This window comes from Scleropages formosus, chromosome 17 (genome assembly GCF_900964775.1).
Source record: "Scleropages formosus chromosome 17, fSclFor1.1, whole genome shotgun sequence".
Lineage (NCBI taxonomy): Eukaryota > Metazoa > Chordata > Actinopteri > Osteoglossiformes > Osteoglossidae > Scleropages > Scleropages formosus.
The window spans coordinates 22,624,106-22,647,682 of NC_041822.1; the positions used below are offsets into that span (position 1 = coordinate 22,624,106).

Consider the following 23,577-nt stretch of genomic DNA (forward strand, 5'->3'; position numbering starts at 1 on the left):
CTGTTCGTGGCCATAACAACATTATTGTGCATCTTTAATTTTCTGGAAAATAAGTATTTTTCCATGTTACAATTCTTTTATTCATGTACATGGGAAACCTTTCTTGTCCGACATGGTAGGAAAACATTGCATAGCGTCACTTTTTCCTCTGGAATCCACATTGCGATACAAATACAGTGATAACTCATATTTAACATTTTAGTTACACCCCCCGTATCTAAAGAAACTGCAAATAAAGGTTTTTTTTAAGTTATTTTATTTTAAATTATAGGTCTACCTACCACTTCCTACATAAGGCATTCCTAAATTGCTGAGATTTTAACATTTTTTTCGCAGTTCTCCAAAGATAAAACTATAATGATTTCTTCCTTTGTGCAACTGTTTATCCTGTATTTTCACTGATATATACAATTCTATATTGTTTTTAAGGAAAATGATGACCCATATTTTCATTTATTATCCTTTCTTGTTCAGTCGGAGCTGCTAAACAATTACGTAGACAACAATAATTCAAACATACATACAATAATTTTACTTTAAATTATATTAAAACACCGGCATATTAGAAATATAAGAAAAGTGCTCAGGAGTTGGATCATGTGACTAAACTTAAATAAAGAATAATACAAGAATAAGACAGTATTGGCAGGCTTCTTGAAATGTCAAATACCAAGTGTCGCCTCTAATGTCCCAAAGATGAAATAAATTACAGCAGACTTTGCTTCAGCAAAATCCCATGCTAATAAAATGTACTTCAGGTAATTCTGAACAGCGAACTGTTAAACCCCCTCCCCCCCAAAAAATAAATAAATAGAAACCTCCAAACCACAAAAAAATTGCAAATCGAGTTTGTCAAGGTCAAAGGACACATGTTGCAAAAGAGCCGAAGACTGAACTGCAAGCTGATATTTGGAATCGGAACGTGTGGCACTGCTGGAGTGGAGCTGGAAGCCAACGCACTTGTTATCCAGAATGAAAAAAAAAATTTTTTCGGCCAAAGTTGTGCAGATCTCGAGTCATAACAGCCTGGACTCGAGTCGAGTGAGACGCTACAGTGATGTGGCCAAGTCAAAGTGAACGTCAGTAGAAACTCCAATATTTCCTGTACTAATGATGAAGACTGTATTATTTACATTTATTGATTTACCTCACATCTTTTTCCAAGGCAACTTACCATGTTAAGAAACAATAATTTACCCACTTACACAGCTGGACAATTTATGGTATGTACCTTGCTTAAGGGTACAACAGCTGGAGATGGGATTTAAACCTGCAATCTTTGGATTTAAAGGCAACACTTGTAACCACTACACTACTAGCTGTCCCAAATATCCTCAAATAGTACGAAATGCCAAATAATGTATCCTTCAATTAAAGAAATTCTTTTTTATTCATTTTTTGAGAAGTTTCGTTATATACCATTGATATAAGTGGGTAAAGAGTAGAAAAAAAGAACTGAGACGTTAAGGCAGACAGTAAAAATATCTCGTACGAAGCAATAAAATGCCTCCTTCACACTGATAAATGGTGCATGGGCGAATGCATAAATTAAAATCGCAGTATTAATACATTTAATGAACTTGTTACTAAATAATTCCATTTCTTTTTGTTGAGGTCACCTCAATATTTCCGTTAAGGAAGTGCTTTTTCCCCCCATCTCTACTTTAAAAAGCAGAAATAAACTGGCTCCTAGTGTTACAAATGATCGGGTTACACGTTTTTAAACCTCTAAGTATTTTCAGTTTTATTTGTTAATTATTAATTTCGTTTTCTTAATCGTTTTCTGAAATTTGTCGCCAGAGGAGCGAAACGCATTTACCTGCCGATCCAGTAGATGGCAGTAAAGCACACCCACGAAGAACAGCATTGTGGGACGCCCTTAATTCAGCTCTCTCCTGGTGTCCACTAAGGACACCTGTCAGTGTGTTCCTGAGTGTCATCGATCAATATCGATACAATAAACGTTGCACGTTCGCGAGCTAAATCAGACAGCTGGCACAGAATAAGAATTTGTGGAGACGACGTTTATATTACTTCACTTTCATTATTTTAAAAATTATCATAATCATTTCATTAATTTTAAATAGTTCTAATGTACATTTACACTTAAATTCATTCCTTTAGTCTCACAGTTAAAAATATATGAAAAGTCTTAAAATATTTTTTGTTAGAAATTTTTATAGCACTTATTACGAGAACGAATTGAGGGACGTCTATATTGTTGTATTACTGAATGTGACTTAGCAGTAAAACTGACTTTATAATTAGCAAGAAAAAGAGTCGCGAACAGACTTGCATCCCACCCATTCCAAATCTCATCTCCAGCTGTAGTGCCTAGATGAGGGTACTTACGCTAAACCGATACAGTAAAAATGACCTGGCTATATAAATGCGTAAATCATAGTAATTTGCTTTGGAGAAAATGTTCTGCTAAATAAATAAATGTTCTTTGCGTTTGTAACTTGAGGAGCCAGTGAAACGAGAGGTTTAAATATTTTTAATTATTTACCTCATATCCAAAACAAATCATAAGTTGCGGATATCCAATTACAGGTCTGTGTGCGTGCGTGTGCATGTGCGTGTGCGTATGTGTGTGTCCGTGTGTTTATGAGCAATGTCTCAAGACGTTAAAATATAGACCGGAACTGCACTCAAGTGCAAATTTCTGCCGGTTCGCAGAAGATAAACACAGAGAGATCGAAGGGTAAATAAGGTACAGTCTCTGGCTCAGGTACTCCGCCTGCGGTGGAACAGCGAGGAGGAGGAGCTTCACGGGAATGGGCGTGGCTTCGGACGCAAGGGGCGGGGCTTCACACGAAGGCCCTCTTGGCGTGCAGCATCTCGATGAGCAGGTTGTTACAGGGCACCTCTCCGCTCAGGTGCTTGTAGCACAGGTAGTCCTCGGCCTGGACGCTGAGCGCCCGCAGCTCGGGCAGCCGTAGCATCAGCTGGCCGAACTTATCCAGGAACTGCGGGTAGCTGCACAAGGTGTATTCCAGCAGGGCGGCATTCACCTGCTCCTGGACGCTCTCCACAAACTGCTGGTTCTCCAGGAGCTTCACGTCTGGAAGAGCAGAGAGAGCTGGAGATCAGCCAGCGCAGCAGGTGGTGTCGTGGTTAGAGGAGCAGCCGTGCATTCAAAGGATCCAGGTTTGAATCCCACCTCCTACTGTAGTAGCAAGCAATTCACCCTGAACTGATTCAGTAAAAATGTTCCTGATGTATGAAGAAATTTAAAAAAAAAAAAAAAACATATATATTTATCATTGTATATAACTGTAAATAGCTTTGGAGAAAAGGCTCAATAAGATTTAAAAAAATAAATATACGGATGTAAATGTAACCACTGAAGGAAGAATAAGATGAACCGCTGGATGAAACAACCTCCAAAACAAATAAATAAGGCTTTCTACACAGAATACTTGATTAATAAATCACTGCATAATTCTTCCACCGGCAGAAGGGAGTGTGAAAGAAAGTGACGGATTGGAGATAAAGAAAAAACAGGAGAAAATAAAACATTCTGTAGCACCTGTCTGCTTGGCACAAGTTACATCAGGGGCATTTTTCACAGAAAACAGTCTGTTTCATATTCAACTGTATGCTTTTGTGACACAGAATATTTTGCCAGAATAATTTCAAGCAACTTTCCAAACAGATGAGCGAGATTCTAACTGGAAAATCGGGGTCATTAACCACAGCGCTACCTGCTGACCATTAAAGGTATTACTGTTACTTTTTGTTTCGCTGATGCTTCTGTGCAAGGCAACTTACAATGTTATACTGTGAATTTCACAATGTTTTACCCATTGATACAGCAGGGTATTCTTACTGTAAAGTAAACCAAGGGCACTATAGCAGGAGTGGGATTTAAAACGACAACTTTCCGATTAGAAGATGACCATCATAACCACTTCGCTATCCAATGACCTTTGAACTAATGGAATTCCTGGCATGAACTCATTCGTAACATAAACCTTCCCCAGAAATACGGTGTGTTCAAGAAATCTGGAATCATAGGGAAAAATAACTCCGCTGGTTAAGGACGTTTTGGGCCCAAAAACCACATTTTACTTTTGTTTCTCACACTTCTTGTTGAGCGTCATGCAGCACTGCACCACAGCCTGGTATCGCTGTCTTTCCGTTTGCCTTAATACCAGGTTATTCAAAGTACTCCAGGTTTGTTCCGAGATCGTGGGCCATCCTCTCGAGCAGTGCTTTCTGGCAGCTTCCCAGAAGAACATGGAAAGACTTGCACGCAGCATCTCTCTCTGGACCCCTCGCAGGTGCTATGCAGAGAATACCTGGTCGTGCCCTCGGACGGACGGCGTAGAGTCCAAGGTCCGACAGGTTCGAGAACTCTTTCGTTCCTCGATCAATTCGGCTCCTCGACCAAGACAGCGGTACTCAGCCAAGCGCAGTGATATTCTCGGGGGGCATCTAGGTGCGTGACGTACACTCTGCGTTGTCTTCCTGTTTACAGTGTGTGTCATATGGAAAATATCTCTGTAAAATTTATGTATTCATTCTTTTTACTTATTTTCCTATTTTCTCATCTCTTATGCTAATTTATTCTTTTTTTTATTTCTGAAACATCCTTGTGTGTTGCCCCCTTCTGTAAAATCTCGTTGTTCTGAAGGATGGAACTGCTACGATGAAAAATAAATTTCAGAGAAACCTGACAATAACCTTTAATCATATCATATTGTATAAATTAAGTTTCCTAAATGAATGTTGCAGGCTCTAAGTAAAGAACGATAACTCCATATTTTCCCCCATAGGTAATCAGAGTTGGAATAAAATCATTTGTGTTGCCAGCTATTCTTCTTCTTCTTCTTCTTCTTCTCATTATTATTATTATTATTATTATTATTATTCCTTTGATTTCAGACTTATGGGAATATACACTCTGTATACGACATCGTGTTATGTGATTTGTTATGCGACTTGTATCAGCTGGAAGCGTCCCAGGCTGCACACGCTGCTGAGGAAGGACGAGCCCCAAACACCACGCTGGGTTCGGGATGATGTGGAGGGGGGTGTTTGTGTTTCAGTCCTTTCTGTCGGCAGCTGCAAAAATGCCCCTTATTGTGATGCGGTGAGCATTTTCTCGGGCTCAGAATGGAAACGGAGCACGCGTCCTTTCATAACCCTGCGAAAGAAGAACTTCTAGACTCCGTTTTAATGTAGTTCACGGTCTACACTCAACGCCGGCGGGCCGGAAAGAAACATCAACGCTACCGCTATTGTGAAGCGCCTCCGCGCGCCTTTACATTCGTAATTAACATTCCTAAATTAGATGAAGTGCCGTTTGCGTTCGCTTTAAAAGAATGTGTGGTTTGAAAGAAAACGCCCGCAAAGCTGGTTCAGCGAATGCTCAATAAAAGACGAAATTCTTGATCAAGGCCTGGGGATGAATCCGGCGGCCGCTAGACAATCGCTCCCAATCGCGCGGGATGCCTGCGCCGCCGGGCCGCAGCAGGGAGCCATTTGCTCCCATGTCAGCACCGCGTCATATAATTAACAGAGAAAAGGCCTGTGCGCAAATCACAGTTGTGTAAAATTAGAGATATGAAGGGGGCCTGCAATCGGAGCAATTAGAAGGACGAACGGTCCAGATTAACAGTCAGCTGCAAATTTTGACTTTGTTCGTGCGTCAACCGGCGATATCTCGACACCCCCTCCCAACCCCCACCAGTGCCGGGTTTCACGTGCGGCTCCGTGGGCACCGTGCCTGGGGTGGGCGGGAAGGAGGGAAACAATTCAAGAGGCAGGAAAATTAAGGCGCAGCAAGGGAGAAAAGATTGTGAGACAGAAATGGAATGAGCGTAAAATTTTAAAATGACATTTCGGGAAGATAATCGCGGAATTTCTAGGCATTTCCTCTTCCTTCGACTTCTCCACCAATCACGCGGTCCAGCATTAGAATAGTTAAAGTGCATCATGTCACTCGAGGTACAATTTAGGTAAACCAACAAGTTTTTGCCCTCTTTTGGCATATTTCAGAGTCAAAGTGCCCAGGGCTTCAAACGCCGGAATCCCGCCCTGTGTTCACGTCCACGGAACAGCTGGCGGCAGATGTGTTGCAGCTCCGGTGAGCCACCGCGACGCGGACACACACACCTTCAATGATGGTGCACTTTTCTTCGCCAGCCTCACTTGCCTATTCACTGTAGGAGTGGAATTTGGACCCCTTGTCTGCGGGTATTCACTGAAATGCTGGACTTGTGACCACGAGGTTGCGGGTTCAAATTTCCGGAATGCGCTCTGCAGTTGAACCGGCGATACGCCGCCGGGTTTGGTTAAGTTCGACACTTAACCCAGAGTGCTTCAGTGAAGATCCAGCCATATAAATGGGTTGGGAACCGTGAGTCACTGCTGGATAAACAGCGGAGGATGCATCAATAGCAGGCCTCCGGAGGCAGGTTTGATAAACTGTAATGATATTTATCGGCCGTGGGCTGGCTGTTGCTCCAGCCCCACTACTTTTTATTTAAAAAATTATTTAAAAAAAATCCATGCAACCTCATATGCACAAAAAAAGTGAAAGATGTCCATCCGGGGGCAGGCGCGTGCCCGGAGAGGACCTGCCACACATGCTGCTGTTGCAAACGGGGCTCCTGGCCAGCATCACAAGGAGCGTGGTGCCACGGCAGGGGAACCGGTTTGAGCAGTGTGTGTGTGTGTGTGTGTGTGTGTGTGTGTGTGTGTGTGTGTGTGTGTGTGTGTGTGTGTGTGTTTGCTCGGAGCCGTGTGACAATAGCAGGCCCCCGCTAATGGACTCCTTTTCAAGATCAACCGAGTCCCGCCGGGACAGGCATTCACACAGTAATTAAATATTTTGAATAATCTTTTCAATGTCGCTTAGGGGGCAAGAGGGAACAAAAAATTGCCCTAATAAACCCATGTCTATTGATTGCGAGACGAGAGAGCGCGAGTAACACACAGAGGAGGGACGGGGAAAGTATTCTCGGTTCGTAACAAGCTTTCTCATTATTTAAACCGCCTTTTGTTCCCGCCGGGCTCGGGCTAAATTGCAGTCGCTTAGGGGAATGTGGCGATAAAAGCCCGTTTCCCTCCCACGTGCGCAGACTGCTGCGCCAGTGTTAGCCAGGAAATCAATTGATAGGCCCGTCCATTAAGCCTATATGGAGTGTTATTGCGGAACAAAGGGCGGCGCGCGCGCATCTTTGTACGCGCCGCCTTTTCAGATCGCACCGATTTTAATTAAATCCATATACTGGTTGAGAGCAGAAATCAGTTCAGACAATGCCTGCCGCCGTTTAAATAGATTAATATTTGTGGAGTCGATGCGATATATTATATTGGTGTCCACTTAATTTTTTCCCTTCCTCTTGAGTTCGGTGTCTGTTCCGCGTGCAGAAATGGGACATTACTTCGTCAGACTTAATGAACGGTTAATTGCTTCTCTGTTTTGGCGCAGGTTTTGTTCAAAGGGGCCGATGAATCCCCCCCCCCCCCGACTTCAGCCTTCACTTGCCGTTGATGGTTTGTTGACACTTTAGTTCCATTAAGGTCCTTTGCCAAAAATGCTGACTGCTTTGCTCCATCTGGACTAAACCTTCATCTCTCGCTAATGGATGTGTGACTGAGGCCTCAAACTATTATGAGTCTTTTGCAGGGATTTTTAACTCCTGAAAGTGAAAGTTCATATCCAAGATGGGAATGCGAGAGGCGCTGGGAAATGTGCTGGAATTCCATCAGGAAGGTGAACAGGAATTCACTGGGTTAGGAACCAGGCTTCTACCGGAGGGCACTGACATTCCATGGGTTAGCAGTTAGTGAATAAGCAGAATAAAATATGGATGGATGGATGGATGGATGGATGGATGGATGGATGGATGGATGGAAAACTGGATGATGGCATTTTAATTCTAAGTCAATAAGCATAGTGAAAGATGGATGGATGGATGGATGGATAGATGGCATGTTACCAAACTGGCTGATTAACAGTAACATCTAAGGATGAGAAGAATGAAATTTTGGTGGATGGTTGGAATGATGGAATGACAGCTACCAAACTAGATTAATGGCATTTTACCAAAATAAATCAATAAAGTGCAATGACAACTGGATGGATGGATGGATGGATGGATGGATGGATGGATGGATGCTGTGTGGTGTTGTCAGGAGATGTTCTCACCGGGGTTGAAGAGTATGAGGAACTTGAAGCAGACAATCTCTCTGCGGTCCACCTGCAGCGACTGTAGCTTCCCCACCAGCTCTTGGCCTCGCTGAACCAGGCTGCTCAGTGTCGCCCCCGCCTGGATTGCCACGGAGGCGATGTCCACCTGCAGAAGTAACCCCAACACATGAAAAAAAAAAAAATGCCCATACATACATTCTGCAGCAAAAGAGTTCCAAAGATGCTGTTCTTATTTCCTCTTGTAAATGTAAATGGAAGAACGTTTCATTTTCATATCCAGAATAATGACTCGTGACTCATGGGGTAAAAATGTGAAACACAGAAATGACTTCATCATCATAACATGAGAAATACTCAGTAACACAGCGGCATCTTACTATAATTTAGGTAAAATTTTTACATTTTTTTTCCAAAGTGTTGAGTCATTGCTAGATCCATGTTTCATTACTGTTTTCTACATGTTTAACAGAAACCATGAACTGCTGGCAAAGTTAAATAAGAATAAATCATTTTTTACTCTAATTACTGCAAAACAGGGATCTTAATGGAGCTCCAGCAGCACCAGAACAATCAGATATTTGAGCAGGTCAAACGTCAGTGTGTTTGGGGGTTTTGGAGAAGCTGGACAGTGAAGTACCAGGGTAAACCTCACATGTAAGCAGTTATTTCACATGCATGTACTTACATGGACAGTGCTTTACATATCCAAACATGCATCCAGGTGTGTCTTTACATGTGTCCATACGTGTGTGTCCATCACGTCTACGTTTATACCCACCCTGTGTCGCTCCATGCGTGTGCGTGCGTCTCTGTGTTTGCTGTGTACCTTGGATGTACATATTTTTACATGTGTGCGTGTGGTGTGTATGTGCCTGTATGAGCTCGTACATCCGCATGGGTGTATACGTGTTACTAGATGCGTGTGTGTGTGTGTGTGTGTGTGCGTGTGTGTGTCTATGCCCTCGTTGGACATTCGGCTCTCACCTCCTGTCCGGTGACGAGCAGCAGGCTCTCCTGCTTGCTGTGCCGCAGCTGCCGGGACACGTGGTCCAACACCAGCAGTTCACTCCAGCAGTTGTGCAGGAGCTTCATCTGATCTCCCACCTGCCATGGGGGGGATGATGATGAAGGAAGCGCTGAATCACACCACGTCTGACCACAGACCACCACAGTCCACACACAACTGAGGACAGGACGCCGCCTTTGCTCAGACTAAATAAATAACATTTTCTGTTTGTTCGCAATCTCTCGCAAACATGCATGGTAATGAGAACACTTACTAAGTAGAAACCATAAATAAAATGATAAATTTGTGTTTAAAAACACACACGCACACACACACACACACACACACACACACACACACACACACACACACACGCCTGCAGCTTTAGTTCCTTCTTCAAACTCCGGCCTTTAGATAATAGACGGGGACCCAAAAGACGGACACATATCAGGTTCTGCTAAATTGTCCAAACTGATGAATGTTAATAGCTCCTTAGTGGCGTATTTTTCATGTCAGTGACCATGAAGAGGAAATTCTGGTGGATATGGGGGGGGGGGGGGGGGCATGAGGCAGAACAACACAGCGCAACCCTTCCTTTTGTCGGAGGCCTCCGTTGCCATGGCAGGCATCATTAACAAAAATCCTGTGTAGCGTCTGCCGTACAATGGCAGCTCGAACCGCTCGCCGCTCCACACACACGGCGCCGGTTTGCAAGGCAGCCGAGAGCTTCGGTGGAAAGACCACCGTGGGGGAAGGAGGGGACATCCAAGCTCAGGTGAGGTGAGTTAACCATGGTTTCACAATTCTCAAAGACCTCCCAGACTGTGAGCTGTCCAGCGTGTCCATACGTGGTCTAAGGAGGTGTCCGTCCCCATAACTGGACAGGTCTGAGGGGGACAGAAGAGTGACTGAAATATCACGTCCCCCACAAACCAAAATGTGCCCATTATCAATAACCGCATGTCCAGTGCAGCGCCACAGAGATCCAGAGCCCATCGCAGAAATTTAAGCCGCGAAGCAGGGTACACCCCGAATGAGACATCTGTCCATTCCGGGACAGTCAGAGTCAGCAATTCACCTGAAACATGTCTTTGGTCTGTGGGAGGAAACCAGAGCAGCTGGAGGAAACTCTTGAGAACACAGAGAGAACATGCAAAGTGCACATAGACTGAGCCGGATCCAAAATTGCATCCAAACCCACAGACCCAGAGTCGTGAGGCACCGGTGCTACCTGCTGTGCCACCGTGCCACCCGTAGAGCAGTTAGTAGAAGCTTAAAGTAGAAGAGAGGACACCACCTGGACGGGACTTGTTCACAGCAAACAGAGGGGACTACAGAAGACTCCACACGAACGTCCAACCACAGAACCCCAAGTTCGCAGCTCTACGTCTGAACCAGAGCCGCAATTCCACGCTCGTTCGCATTTTAGCATCAATACTCACCTTGGGATAGAAATTCCCATAAAAATCAGAACACAGAGCTTTTTTCTTAACGTCCATCGCTATGTGTGGACGTTGGACGTTAAGAACACAAACACTTTGCAGGTGTTGCCGTTAGGGCACGTCTTTCACTGGGAGACAAACAGGACACGAACCAACACCGCGCTATGCTGTTTTGAATTTACGGCCCCTTATCGGAGCTGCCCCGCACAGGTGGGCCTCGAGGACACGCTGGGGCCATTGTGAGCTCCCGGCGTCCACGTCGGCCGAGCAGGACAAACTCAGCCGAGCGCCGCTTCTCTGGACGCGATAAGACCGACACTCTCCCCGAGGAGCACAGACTGGGGCAGCTGCTGGATTTCCCATCAGCCCCTGCAAGTATGGCACCTAGGGCTTACGAAGGAGAGGAAAAACTTATAAAGCAGGAGAAATGAGAAAAATTTGATAAATTTAATGCAGCTAAAAACTGCATTTTCAAAAGCATAATTCCACAACTTGAAGGAAGCTCCCCAGAGTTTTTCTCCGGCTTCTCTTTTCAGCAAAGCCTTTATTAACGTCCTCAGAGTCCACATTCGGACTCAAGGTGCTCGAAATTGATACTCGTATGAATTCCAGCAGATGTCCTCGACACAAGAATGAGGGTCACTCGACGCAAAAATAAAGTACATACCGTAATTTGTTTTACACAAATACAACGCGCACGTGGTACTTCGATCTTGCGGTATTTCAACCCCGGTTTTGCAATTTGCAGGTTTAATTTACACATAAATCACGCACAACAACGAGTTGTGTAGTGATTAGGACCAGTAAGATTTGACCTGAAGGTTGCTGGTTCAAATCCTTCTCCTCCTGCTGCACTCCCGATCAAGGCGCTTCCCCGAAGTGATACAGTACAAATACCCTGCAATACACACATTGAAATTACTGTAAAGTTGCATTAATGGTCTGAGCTCAACGACTAAGAATAATGCTGTGAAATACGGCCACTTGGGCATATTTAAGCGTTAACCATTAATTTTTTAGGACAATGCTGATTTGATACTTTGCTATATTTTATACGACGTAAACACAGCTTTAGAATTGTAGGCCAAGTTGTGTTTTTTGCATGCTGAGGTCCACCAACAAGGTACATTGCAGTATTATTATTATTATTATTATTATTATTATTATTATTTACAGGCTTGTCAGTTTTCATGTCAGGAGCTGCAGTAATAGACACTTCATATTGTACTAATATTTAACACTCGTTTCTCCAAAGCAACTTGGTAAGTACAGTCATGCATTCATTTTGTATAATGTGGTATTTTTCTTTACCGAGTCAATTCAGGGTAAGGACCTTGATTAAGGGCACTACAGCAGGAAGGAGGATTCAAATCTGGGCCTTTTGAGTGCAAAGCAGAGGTTGTAACCACTACGCCACCTGCTGCCATTTGTCTTCATTTCTTTGTTTCTTTCAAAAGCTAAGAGGTCACAAGTTCACTTTAATTGAGTGTGTTTATGTAACGCGGTAAACAAGACTGTTCTCTGAAAACTTCTATTAACCGTGGGAGCTGCGATTATATAGCGTTTCTCTACATGACAGTTCTTTCCTTTTTTTTGCAGAAGACACAGTGTGGGGAAATTTAAAGAGAAAAACTTCTTTCAGACTTTTGTATCTCAGGGCAGCAGAGGGCGTGTTGGTCAAGGACCTGAACTTGGTGGTTATGAATTAAGGCTCTACATCTACGATCGCAGCAGTGTCGGCTGCTAAGAACTTCACTGAAAGGAAACAAAGCACTGCTGAAATTGTTCTCGTTCCGTATTAAAAAGCATTAACTTGTCTCATTTGGTGTTAATATAATGTTGCGTAAATATGGGAACATTTTGTGCAGATTCGGGGTTACGATCCCATATACAGTGGGCAACTCGATTGCATTTACAAAACAGCAACAAAATGCCTTGAATTCTTACTCACTTCAAACAGTGCTCCCTTTTAAAATGATTCTCACAAAATTTATTTCCATACCGGTGGTCACGTCTCAGTTTTGTGGACAATAGTTTTGTCTGCAGTCTAACAAAGCAAACATCACATGGCCTTTTATTCTCACTAAACACAGTAATGCATTTGCTGTACTTGACAGCGTGCCGTATTTTTAAATCAGTGCCTTTGCATAACTTGTTTAAATTAAATGATTTTTAATTATGTAAAAAATGTATATATATTTAATTAATTATTTTGGAACTTTCAGAAATATCACTGTTTCAGGATTTTTTTGCAAAACGCAGAATATTCCTTCTGAGGATCAATAATTGAAATTTGATTAAGCATTTTTTTACAAGATCATGGGAACAGAATTTGCATGCTTGGTTCTTACATTCAGCTACAGTCATACACTTAAAAAAAAAATTCCATCCCAAATGTAAAAAAAAACTCAGATGAGGGAGATCAGTCAAAGGGCTTCTGCAGTTTAACCTGCTTCTGCGTTCTTACTTTTCCATGGCCTCTGGCCTAGTTTACACCACGGTACAGTACTACATCAGCGTACACCGGCACCTATGATGGCGAACACCGAGACCAACACAACCCTGTCACAAAGCCCTCGAATGCTAACTCTAATTTTGATAATACCAGAAAAAATCACTGGCCTTGCTGATGATCAGTGAAGCAAGAGTCCTTTCCAACCCGGAATGAAAAAGTAAACTGGGCATTTTTATGACCTCATGCATTATTTTGCTTTAGCTCCACCATATTTCTGTCATAAAAACTGAAATGCAGTTGTCTTTCTAGGACATATTTAGACTCATATACAGATGACGTTAAAAAATGTAGAATTTTTCACCCCCCCTTTCTCGACATCTAAAGCAATTTAATGGTTGGTTTTTATCCTCAGGGTTGCGAAGAACTCCTCAGGCCTGCTGGCATATTGAAATGTGTGATAAGGCTTTGCCGGGTGGGGCGGGGGGTCAACTAGTGAACAGGCTCAAACACCATAGCAAACGATTTTTCTTCTAAACACAGGTATTCAGAAGCAGAACCTGTAAACATTTCCAACCCCATTTTACTCTCCTCCAGCAAACAACGGTGTAAAACACAATGGATGACGACTGAGGGTTCGCATTCCGGGCTGATCTGCCAAACGGAATGTAATTACCAGCAGGAGAGGAGAGGCTCAGGGGAGGCGCTCTGGCAAACGTTTACATCTTTGTTCTTCTTCCTGGCAAGCGCTCTTCTGTCAAAAGCTTTAATATCAGTCCAGCATCACCAGAGACATTTAAGAAACCACAGCATCGCGAAGCCGTATCTTAGCTAAGGCTAGATATGAAAGCAAAGATACCCTTATGATTCCATACTGATTCTTAAAATCAGTCGCCTAGTCGAGATTGATTGAGGGAGGAAAGTGTACAAAGAATAACCATTTTAAATTACGAACGCAATAATGAATGATTATTTATTTATTTATTTCTCGTACGATCAAAAAACAGATCTTTAGCGGCATAAGGCAAGCTTTCGTTAATAATAATGAATATTACTTTTCAGTTCTCCCTTCTACACAAATGTATTGGAAGCGTCCAGAGAGAAATGGAGTATAAATTGATTATTTATCAGTAATGTAACAATATTTTTCACTAATGGCTGATCCGGCCTGATGCAAGTAGTAAGAAAAGGAGGGATCTCATTTCCATATTCAAATTGGGCATTTTTTTCGGAACAGGAAAGGTATCTTCATGGCACCAGCGCCACGGGTATCAGGTAACAAGCAGCATCTGAGGTACGTGGTAGTCTTTCAGAGACGCTTGAGCAACGGGCGATCGGTGGAAAACAGTCACATAAATGGCTCGGTTAAGTAATGTGAAGACTGATTAATTAATCCTTTGTGAATGGGTTTCCGGAAAAGTCTCGAGTGAAATTATGTGCCGGACCATTTTGACATAAACCTGTAGCTGTGTTTTTTCACGGCTCTCAGTCTCCTCATAGAAACAATGGTTCTGTTGTGGTGACACACTAACCAGGGTCATGCTGTATCTGCCCACAGACCGCTGGAGAACAGCGATGCTCCTCAAACCCTCACTTACGCTCATTGCTTTCGGAGGGATGGAGCTTTGCCAAGAACCGCAGTAACTCTAATCGCCGCGCTGGAGGAAAAGCAGATAAGGGTTTGGATCGTGCACTAAGAAGGCCTCTCGGAAATACGCGGACTGCACACAGGTGTAAGGGCTTGTTGACAGCATGGTAACCACAGTACAGTTAGGAATGGCACCAGGTGACATTTTGCCTAAAGCTGAAGACTGGGAATCTTAATTTTGTTGGTTCAAATCCCACAAATGTTCATGTGAGGATGAGAAAAAAGTTCCCCAAAATGTATGTATTTATGGGTTATATTTATGTATTTATCCATATATACACACATTTATTTATTTATTTATTTATTTATTGGGGCAGCAGGAAGCATACTGGTTTAACCCTTCAACTAGCAATCCTGTATTTGTACCCCACCTCCTGCTTTTAACAGCCTTGGCCAAGGTACTCACCATGAAATGATACAATAAAAATTACCCTACTGTATAAATGTATAATTCATCAGCAGTAGCTCGGTATAAAAACTGTATCAGAAGTCATCTTGGAGAAAAGTGCCATATAAATGAATAAATGTAAACATGTCTTCTCGAGCCATTTTAAAATATTTTGTTTCAGTATGATGGACCTTGCTGTTATACCTTTGAGCGGGGTGCTTAGCATGAAGAAGACCCTGTAAAATACCTACATGTAAAAGAGGTTAAATGTAAGTTCCTTCAGCTGAGCCTCTAAACAACAATGAATGGATACTTTACAGGGTGAGGTTCCAGTACAGAGCAGAGCATTCAGCTCCCTGCCACAAATGCACTCACAAAACAGCTCCCTGACCCTTTTCCACTCTGACAGAAGCAGATGGCAAAATTCATGCAAGTCAAATATTTTCTAATACTGTTCACTTGACTCCACGGTGACCGAGAAGAAGAGCTGGTTTACAGGTTTACTGGTTTCTAACCTTGCAAAGAAGTGAGAGGGTATTAGGGAGAAGCAGGTGGCGTAGTGGTGAAGGCCTGAGGGTTCTCTTTCAAATCACACTATTATTGCGTTTGCAGTACTCTTGGAAAAAAGATTTACCCTGAATTTTTCCACTGAAAACAAGTATAAACTGGTGGGGGAAAAAAAAAAACACAAATATGTAATAAATTAGTTATGAGAAAAAGGGAGACTAAATTAATAAATGTTGAACCATTTGTCATTAAAAGGAACATATAAATCATATTGTTCAAACCATTCGAATTTCCTTTAAAAAAGCTAACTGCAGTCGAATTTTTTCGATACCGCAAATAACTTTGGTAGTGCATATGGTCGTTGAGAAACTAAACTTTATGGGGTAAAGAGCATGGAGTTATAAAATGTAAAACTATCACAAAGTAAACTAAATGTACAAGTTTACCTGAATATCTTTGCCAATATTCATATTAATGGGGATGGGACTCTAAAGTAGGATAATGCAGACCCACCATGCAAATTTAAAAAAATTATATCTCCAGGACTGGATAAATGTAAGACGGCTTGTTGAATTAGACACACTCAGCAGAGGAAATTGCATCGTGGCATTTTTAACGTATAAAAACTCGAGTCACAGGATGATGGTTGAATCAGAAAAGCAGGTTGTCATAACCAGCACAACAGCCTGCATGAGACGGAAAATCGTTCAACGCTTTTACATTAAGCTCATGTCCATCTGAGGTGGACAACCCTGCAGTGTACGAGCACCTGAAGGGATGGCAGCACACTATGGGCTCCATGGGAGTCACCCTCGATATGACCGAGACAATGGGTCGCTTCCCCCATTGCGCCGCAGAGGAGTTGTGCTGGGGAAACGGTGCAAGTAGGAGTGAAGAAAGGTGGGTGGAACTTCAGTGTAAGCACACTACTAGCATTGTGTGTTGCCATAAAAACAACTCAAGGCCCTTCTACACTCACTGCTGGAATCCCTCTTCTCATTATTATTATTCTTAATAATAATAATAATAATAATAATAATAATAAAATGATTTAGCTGATGCTTATCTTCAAAGCAGTTTATATTGTTAGGCTTATATCTTAACCTTCTTACAGTGATTTTACCATTTGTACAACTGTAAAATTTAGAGAAAATACCTTCCTTGAGGGTAAAACAATGAGGGGAGGGACTGAAACCTAGCTTCCTTGAATATAAAGTGAGAGGTGTTACCACTACACCACCTGCTGCCCCACTTGCAATGAGCACCACAATGGTCCTAACTACATGGTAATCTTTGTAAATAGATGCATCGGGACCTCTGAGCAACAGAGACATCAACGACATGCACAGCCACACTTGGTTCCACATATGTGTTGGCCAGCAAGAGACGGAAACCTTGTAGGCAACAATGTTCTCAACAGCACATTTAAATTCCCCCAGATCTTGAAAACTCTAGTCATTTTCAGGAGCAACCCTCGGTATCTAGGTTCCTAGATAAATCACTTCAATCCATAATGCATCTTTTTGAGGATTAAGCCAAGAAATGTATCAGGTGCATACGTGTACCCGAAAGGTTTCATGCTAAACTTGTGTTCTCCCTAAAAACTACAGGAAACATTTGAAACCTCAAAACTAAACCTTGGGACCACTGCTGTTTCTAGGTCCCGATATTAAATGTCAGAGTGTTTGAGGTGTTACGGGACACTACCTTGAGCTCCTTGAAGAAGACACAGCTCCTGGCCCACTCCACGATGGAGAAAAGTGTCTGGTCGGCCATGCGGCACATGAGGCCAAAGGTGTTGAGCTTCTCATGCTTGCTGCGGGCTGCCTGCTCCTGCTGCAGGTAGGCCACAATCTTGCCTTGCACTTGCTGCTCGTCTGGCTCACAGCGCAGTAGCTCCAGCACCAGCTGTGGCACACACGGGGGCTGTGGAGATCCTGCTGGGTATGTCTCTGGGTACCCAAACCCTGCAAGGGACTCTGGAGAGCTCGTGTAGTGGTCGGGGTACTCGGACTTGATGGCCCTGCTGGAGAAAGAGCCGTACTGTGGGTACTGGACAGGCAGGGGCCCGTGGCCCTGCATTGTCATGCCCATGGAAGGGGGTCCATATGAGTTGCGGTCGTAGTCTATGGGCACCATGGAGGGCTGGGTGGAGGGGATCATGCCCTTTGACATGTGGTGGGGTGCCTGCAGGCCCGCTGAGAAGCTGAAGTCAGTCTGCACCGGGGACATCATTGGAGGAGTGGACTCCAGTTTGAAGCCGTTGGCTCTTATCAAGGCCTTCTTCTGCTGCTTCAGGGCTCTGTCGCGCTTATACATGGGACCAAATTTGTTGCGGCCTCCTCTCATCCGGTCTGCTCGGACAGCTGGTCAAGAGAAAGCCAAACAGATCACGTGACTCCTGCGGCCGCTTACCATTGGCCTTTCTGTTTCCTGGTTTACAGCAGGGGCTCGAAGCCAGAAAAAGCAAGGGCTTATTATAGATCAGAACAGTTATTAATCATCCTGAGAGTATTTCTTATGTTACCCAAGTGTCTACGATGAAACAGTTTTCGTAAAAGCTTTTCAATGGATGAAGAGAATCGAACAAAAGGCAGTACCACAAAAAACATTGGACTGAGTCAGCTACTCTGCATCCACTTATCTTCTTTCATTTTCTCCTACTTTTATGCAAGAATAAAGTTCAAGTAAAGCTACGGCTAAATACTTTTTTCAATAAGTAGAGATTGCCTCCCCTCTTTCATCTTGTTATTCTTTCATAAGAGCCAAAACTAAATTCCCAGAGTTTTATCAGCCAGTGAAGAATGTGTCATTCCTTGGCGGAAACAGGTGCTTCTCTGCATCTCAGACAGGGAAAAGTGTTCATTTTTATTCCCCAGTTATTCCCAAGTGGAAAGGTCTGGCTGCCTTTGCTTTTCTCATTTTTTTCATTCCACTTTTTAAGCAGATGCATTACAATTTCACAGTTTAAATTTAAGAAAGTCACATTTTTTTAAAAAAAATCAATTTCTAGTGGAGTGTACAGCAGGATTAAACTATATAATAACAGTACAGTAAAGTTAACAACCTCATCGAACAACTGTTTACTCCTGAGACTGAAAGCTAACCAGCAACGAACCTGAAATCCTCTTAAATTATGAAATAAAACAAAGAATTCCTTGTGAGGTGTCCTGGTTAGTTTTAGGAGAAAAAGAATTTCTCCGACACGTTTGAAAGTAATAAACAATTGGAAGGGGTTACAGCGAGATTTTCAAGCGTAATTACTGATTTTTGCATTTTTTAATTAGTCCCAAAAAATGGCAGGAGAAAGAGAAGGAGGGCGGGAGGGCAGGAATACTGCGATTTACCTTCTAGCCTCATGCCCACGTTAAGGCATTTCTGAAACCGACAGAAAGGACACCTTTTCCTCTGGGTTTTGTCAATTTTGCAGTCCTGTTTCTCCGCACACGTGTACCTCTTATTGTTCTGAACCGTCCTCTTGAAAAAACCCTGCGTAAAATCAAAGTTATTGGAGGGAAACACAATAAAAAATATCAACACCAGTAACATCAATAGTAACATTAGCGTCTACATGTTCAGCACAGTTTTTAAAAATGTATTTTGTGATAATTAAAACAAAAAAAAAATCCGTTTAAATTGAATTATTCATTTATATTATTTTCTCAAATAAATGTGATCGAAAAGCTGTCCGGATACCTTACAACTTTCACAAGTGAGGAGCCCATAGTGGTATCCGGAAACTTTGTCTCCACAGACTGGACAGAGCTCCTCCAGGTCATCATCATAGGAGTAGTCCATGACCCTCAGGGAGACACCTGAATATAATAATAATAATAATAATAATAATAATAATAATAATAATAATAAGAAGAAGAAGAAGAAGAAGAAGAAGAAGAAGAAGAAGAAGAATGCCACTGCTGTTATTATTAAAATACTGGATACTGTGCAATTTGCATTTCTACATATAGAAATGTGAATAACATGAGGAAATACATGTGAAAACTCATATATAGGCATTAGGAGTAGACGGTTTCTTTTCTACTTTATTATTCCTACATAGGGAAAATACATTCTTTTCAATGGGACAAAGAAACCAGGTTTACGCGGAGAAAATTAATTTTAATTTACTGAAAAAATTCTAAATAAGTAAAAAAACAGACAATGAGCCGTAAAATGATCGTGGGTGGCACGACCTACCAAAGAACTAATAAGCAAAGTCTTAAAATAACATTGTTGATTATTCTGTATTATTTTTAAATGTACTGTAATAAATTGTAATAACAAATACAATGTCTGTAAAAATAAATAATTTAGTAACCACAGTTTTAAATTAAATAATTCAGATTTAAAAGATAAATTCCTGTTCCTAGCAACACGTTTTAATACAAGCCATTGTGACTTTATTTTCTGATCAGAATATTGTGTTTAAATGCGTGTGCTTTCAGTTTAAAATAACTTATGAAATAAATTAAATCAGTTGAAATCCATTTTATTCAGTGATGCTCATACAATAATTACAATCGCAGCTGTAGTTTTTTTTGTACTTCGAAATATATATTCCAGCGATCTAATCAATATATAATTGATAAACGTGTTGAATCTCAGATCATTGTTACCTTAACTGCGGCTCGCGCTCCGCTCCTGAACAAGATCCGTTAAAAGCGCCGACAGACGTGGAGAGCAGCGCGCGGCGCGGCGACGAACGGAATACACCTGCCTGTGTGGCACGCGCCGGGCTCTCGCGTCATGGGCGGATGCGCTTTTAATAACGCGCCGCGTGAGTGCCCGTCGAGTAAAAAAAAAAAAAAAAAAAAAAAAATGCGGAGAAACGCCAATGAGGGACGCACAAGATTTTGCGCGTGGCTAACAGCTCGTGCACGAATCCGTCCTGCAGAGTCACGAGAGGCAGCAAGCATGGATATTCTTCTTCTTCTTCTTCTTCTTCTTCTTCTTCTTGTTATTATTATTATTATTATTATTATTATTGCAGGTAGCTGCGGTCGCTATGAATGATCGCAGTACCAAGGGCGGTTTTATTAATTTACTTACTGTTTATTACTGTACATTTACGTTCCTGTCTGGCTGCTGGTCTCTCTGTGTCCCGATGATCATGTCATGTGCACATGATCTCGTACATTTATTTAACAGCAATTGCTGTATGACAGTAAACACAACAATATCCTCCATCTCTAACTGCTCTTCTTCACCACATTTGAATCATTTAATGAAATGATTTAATGACATTTCAATGATAAGGCCGTCGCGAGGAAGGACCCCCGACAGCGGAGCGGATTGTAAGAATACAGTATTTATTTGAAACAATAAGAAAAGGATGTTTGAAGAAGAATGGAATGAGAAGGTGTGAGGGACGCGGGCAGAGGAGACACTGTCCACATCCTCACACACACACACACACACACACACACACGGTGTCCGAATCACTTTACATGGATCATTGATTACTGTCTCAATGCATGGACAACAAACACTTTGTGCGCGTGTCCGTTTGTAATGCTTTAGTGAAATACGAAATCTCCACATGTACACTTTAATACGGTGTGGGGGGGGGGGGGGGGGGATGCGTTTCACCCGTAAACACAAACCGTTTGTGATATAATATCATTAACTTGAATATAGTCAAAAGGCTAACAATACATAAGAAACATTATTTTGAACACGCTGAAGTTATTCATTAAAACAAATGAATAAAAAAAACAGTGAACAGTAATCTGGACTGGGGTATTTGCACTGGGGTATCTGGACAGGGGTATTTGGACTGGGGTTTCGGCAGGGGTATTTGGACTGGGGTATCTGGGCATATCCATTTTTATAAATTATAGTCTCCCAAAGTAAGATAGGTTGGGCGGAAGCTGAAGAAGTGCGTGAGAGAGATGTGTGTAGATAGGACTATACGAACACATATTAATTTCATACACAGCGAAACAAATAAAGGTGTAAACGGAAGGAGGTAGAACTGCACTGTTTATTTGTACTGAAAAGCGAAATCGAACACATAGACTAATATTAAACAGTAGGCCAGCTAATATTTTAATAGCCTTATGCATGATGGTGTAAAACTGATTCAGCACAAAAAGTTTGGTAAAAATAAAAACAACGAATGAAATATTGAAATTCGAGTTTTGTTTTGCGCTTTCTTAGATAATTTCGCAAACTAAGCAAACATTCTTTTACAGGAAATACATTGACTATTTAATTTTATTTATCGACTTTTCATGAGGTGTTTCCAGCTTATTCCAGACAATATTCAAGTTACACACTTCTTAAATACGTCCGTCATAAACATTTACTCTTTTCAGGTTGTTTTAATTTTTTTAAACTAAACGTTGTTTGAGGAAAAAAATAAAAATTGCCAGCTTTTTTATTTCTAGCTGATGCGGGCTTTTGCGTATTCCTATAATGTACATTATTACAAATCATCCAGTTGTTGTTTAACACATATTTCATAGTGCCCCCTACTCCACAATTGCAGATTTACATTTATTTACATGTTTATTGTAGTAAAATCTAAAAAAAAAAAAATACGACAAATGATTAATATCAGATCGGGAAGGATACCAGAAAACAGATATTAAATTAATGTCTTATTAAATTCAGATGAATTATGGTCACAGACACAAACAGGTTCCACTAACCATTCATACTAATTTATTGACAATTATGCTGGAATAAAGTTACTATGGTATTCCCTCGAAGGGCAGTAGTAAGAGTGTAAATACTGGAATATTGAGCTGTTTCGGAGAAATTGGGCTGAGGCTGAAAACATTTCTGAAATATAAAGTCAATTTAAAACAGAATATTTCTGCATCGGTAACATTTAGTTTGATCTGAATTCCATCGCTGCGCTTTAAAGCTACTTTAACACACCGCATTCCTGCGGCGCGATTCTTATTTAATATCTCTATAAATAATGGAGTAATATTATTCAGTAATAATATAGTAAAAGCAATATTGTTCCAGATAAATTATAATAATCCACGTTTGGTTTGGAGAGGTTCGTGTGGATGATGGCGATGATGATTAAATTCAAACGTCCTGAACGTTCAACCGTCTCTTTTTTGTAACAGAACAGAAGTGCTTTGATGTGAGATCTGTGGAGACGGCGCGCGCGTGACGCGTGCACGTGCCGGGCTGTTCCCCGCGGTCCATGTGCTGCTACGCGTCCTGAGAAAAGTCCATCTCCATGTGACAATGCTGAGATCGGAGGTTCTGAACCTACCTTTTCCCTGGTCCTCCTGCATGAGGCTGAGGCTGAGGCTGGAGTCCGACGAGGCCGCAGTGAAGGACATGATAAGCCAGGCAAAGACCCCACGCTGGACCCCACGATCCCCAGGACACCTTCTTCTGCCGCTCCTCTTCTTTAGCACGACACGAGGAAGGATGTGAGGATGTGCGGTGATGAAGAAGAAGGTCTGTGTGGAGCTCTGGATAGAGCCGCCGGTGCAGGCTGCGCTGTCCTGTCTTGCTCGCTCCCTCCTGCTCCTTCCTTCACCTCCTTCCTCCTTTTTCACCTCCTCGGTGAGAGCTTCTGATTGGACCTGGAGCTCATGTGATGGTTCCTCCTCTGGATGAGGACTACGGAGGATCTCAGAAGCTCTCAGAAGTTCTCTTAAGGTTCCTGGGAGGTTCTGCAGATGTTCCTCGAATCTTTCCCAAAATGTTCCTCAGGGCTTCTTCTAATATTTCTCATAGCTTCCTCAGAAGTTCCTCAAAGGGCTTCCCAAAGGTTCCTCTAATGCTCCCAGGAAGATCTGCAGGAACTCCAGGGTGAACCTGACCATCTGCCCTTCGCTGATTCAACACTTTCACTTTTATGCCTTTTACAGATTCACTTTCTCATTTCATTCCTTTTTCTGACGTCTGGTTGCATTTAAACCCTTTCACACAAAGGCTTCTTTCGGACAAAAATATATTTTAAAATGAGTATCCCACATTCTTGCTGATCTCGT

The 23,577-nt window shown here is 42.2% G+C and overlaps 1 protein-coding gene across 2 annotated transcripts; it reads right to left on the minus strand.

Annotated features, from left to right (window-relative positions):
* Positions 1-1,273: 1,273 nt before the first annotated feature.
* nr5a1a (nuclear receptor subfamily 5, group A, member 1a) lies at positions 1,274-23,425 on the minus strand. 2 transcript variants are annotated; one of them, XM_018731775.2, is made up of 7 exons: positions 22,848-23,425; positions 19,307-19,425; positions 18,958-19,099; positions 17,318-17,976; positions 9,152-9,271; positions 8,165-8,312; positions 1,274-3,064 (listed from the first exon to the last, which is right to left on the minus strand). In XM_018731775.2, exons 1-7 carry the CDS (start codon positions 22,915-22,917, stop codon positions 2,811-2,813), a joined length of 1,512 nt encoding a protein of 503 aa, XP_018587291.1. In that variant the 5' UTR covers positions 22,918-23,425; the 3' UTR covers positions 1,274-2,810. The 2 variants fall into 2 exon arrangements, with proteins under 2 accessions (XP_018587291.1, XP_018587292.1); XM_018731776.2 differs by lacking the exon at positions 22,848-23,425 and adding an exon at positions 20,227-20,350.
* Between the last annotated feature and the right edge of the window lie 152 nt (positions 23,426-23,577).

Excerpts from the sequence above, each read along its gene's own strand:
- nr5a1a (XM_018731775.2), bottom strand. The coding sequence starts at position 22,917 with ATGTCCTTCACTGCGGCCTCGTCGGACTCCAGCCTCAGCCTCAGCCTC. Across the intron at positions 19,426-22,847 it reads GCAGGAGGACCAGGGAAAAG|GTGTCTCCCTGAGGGTCATG; the intron begins GTAGGTTCAGAA and ends TATTATATTCAG. Across the intron at positions 17,977-18,957 it reads CGTGGGCATGAGGCTAGAAG|CTGTCCGAGCAGACCGGATG; the intron begins GTAAATCGCAGT and ends TCTCTTGACCAG.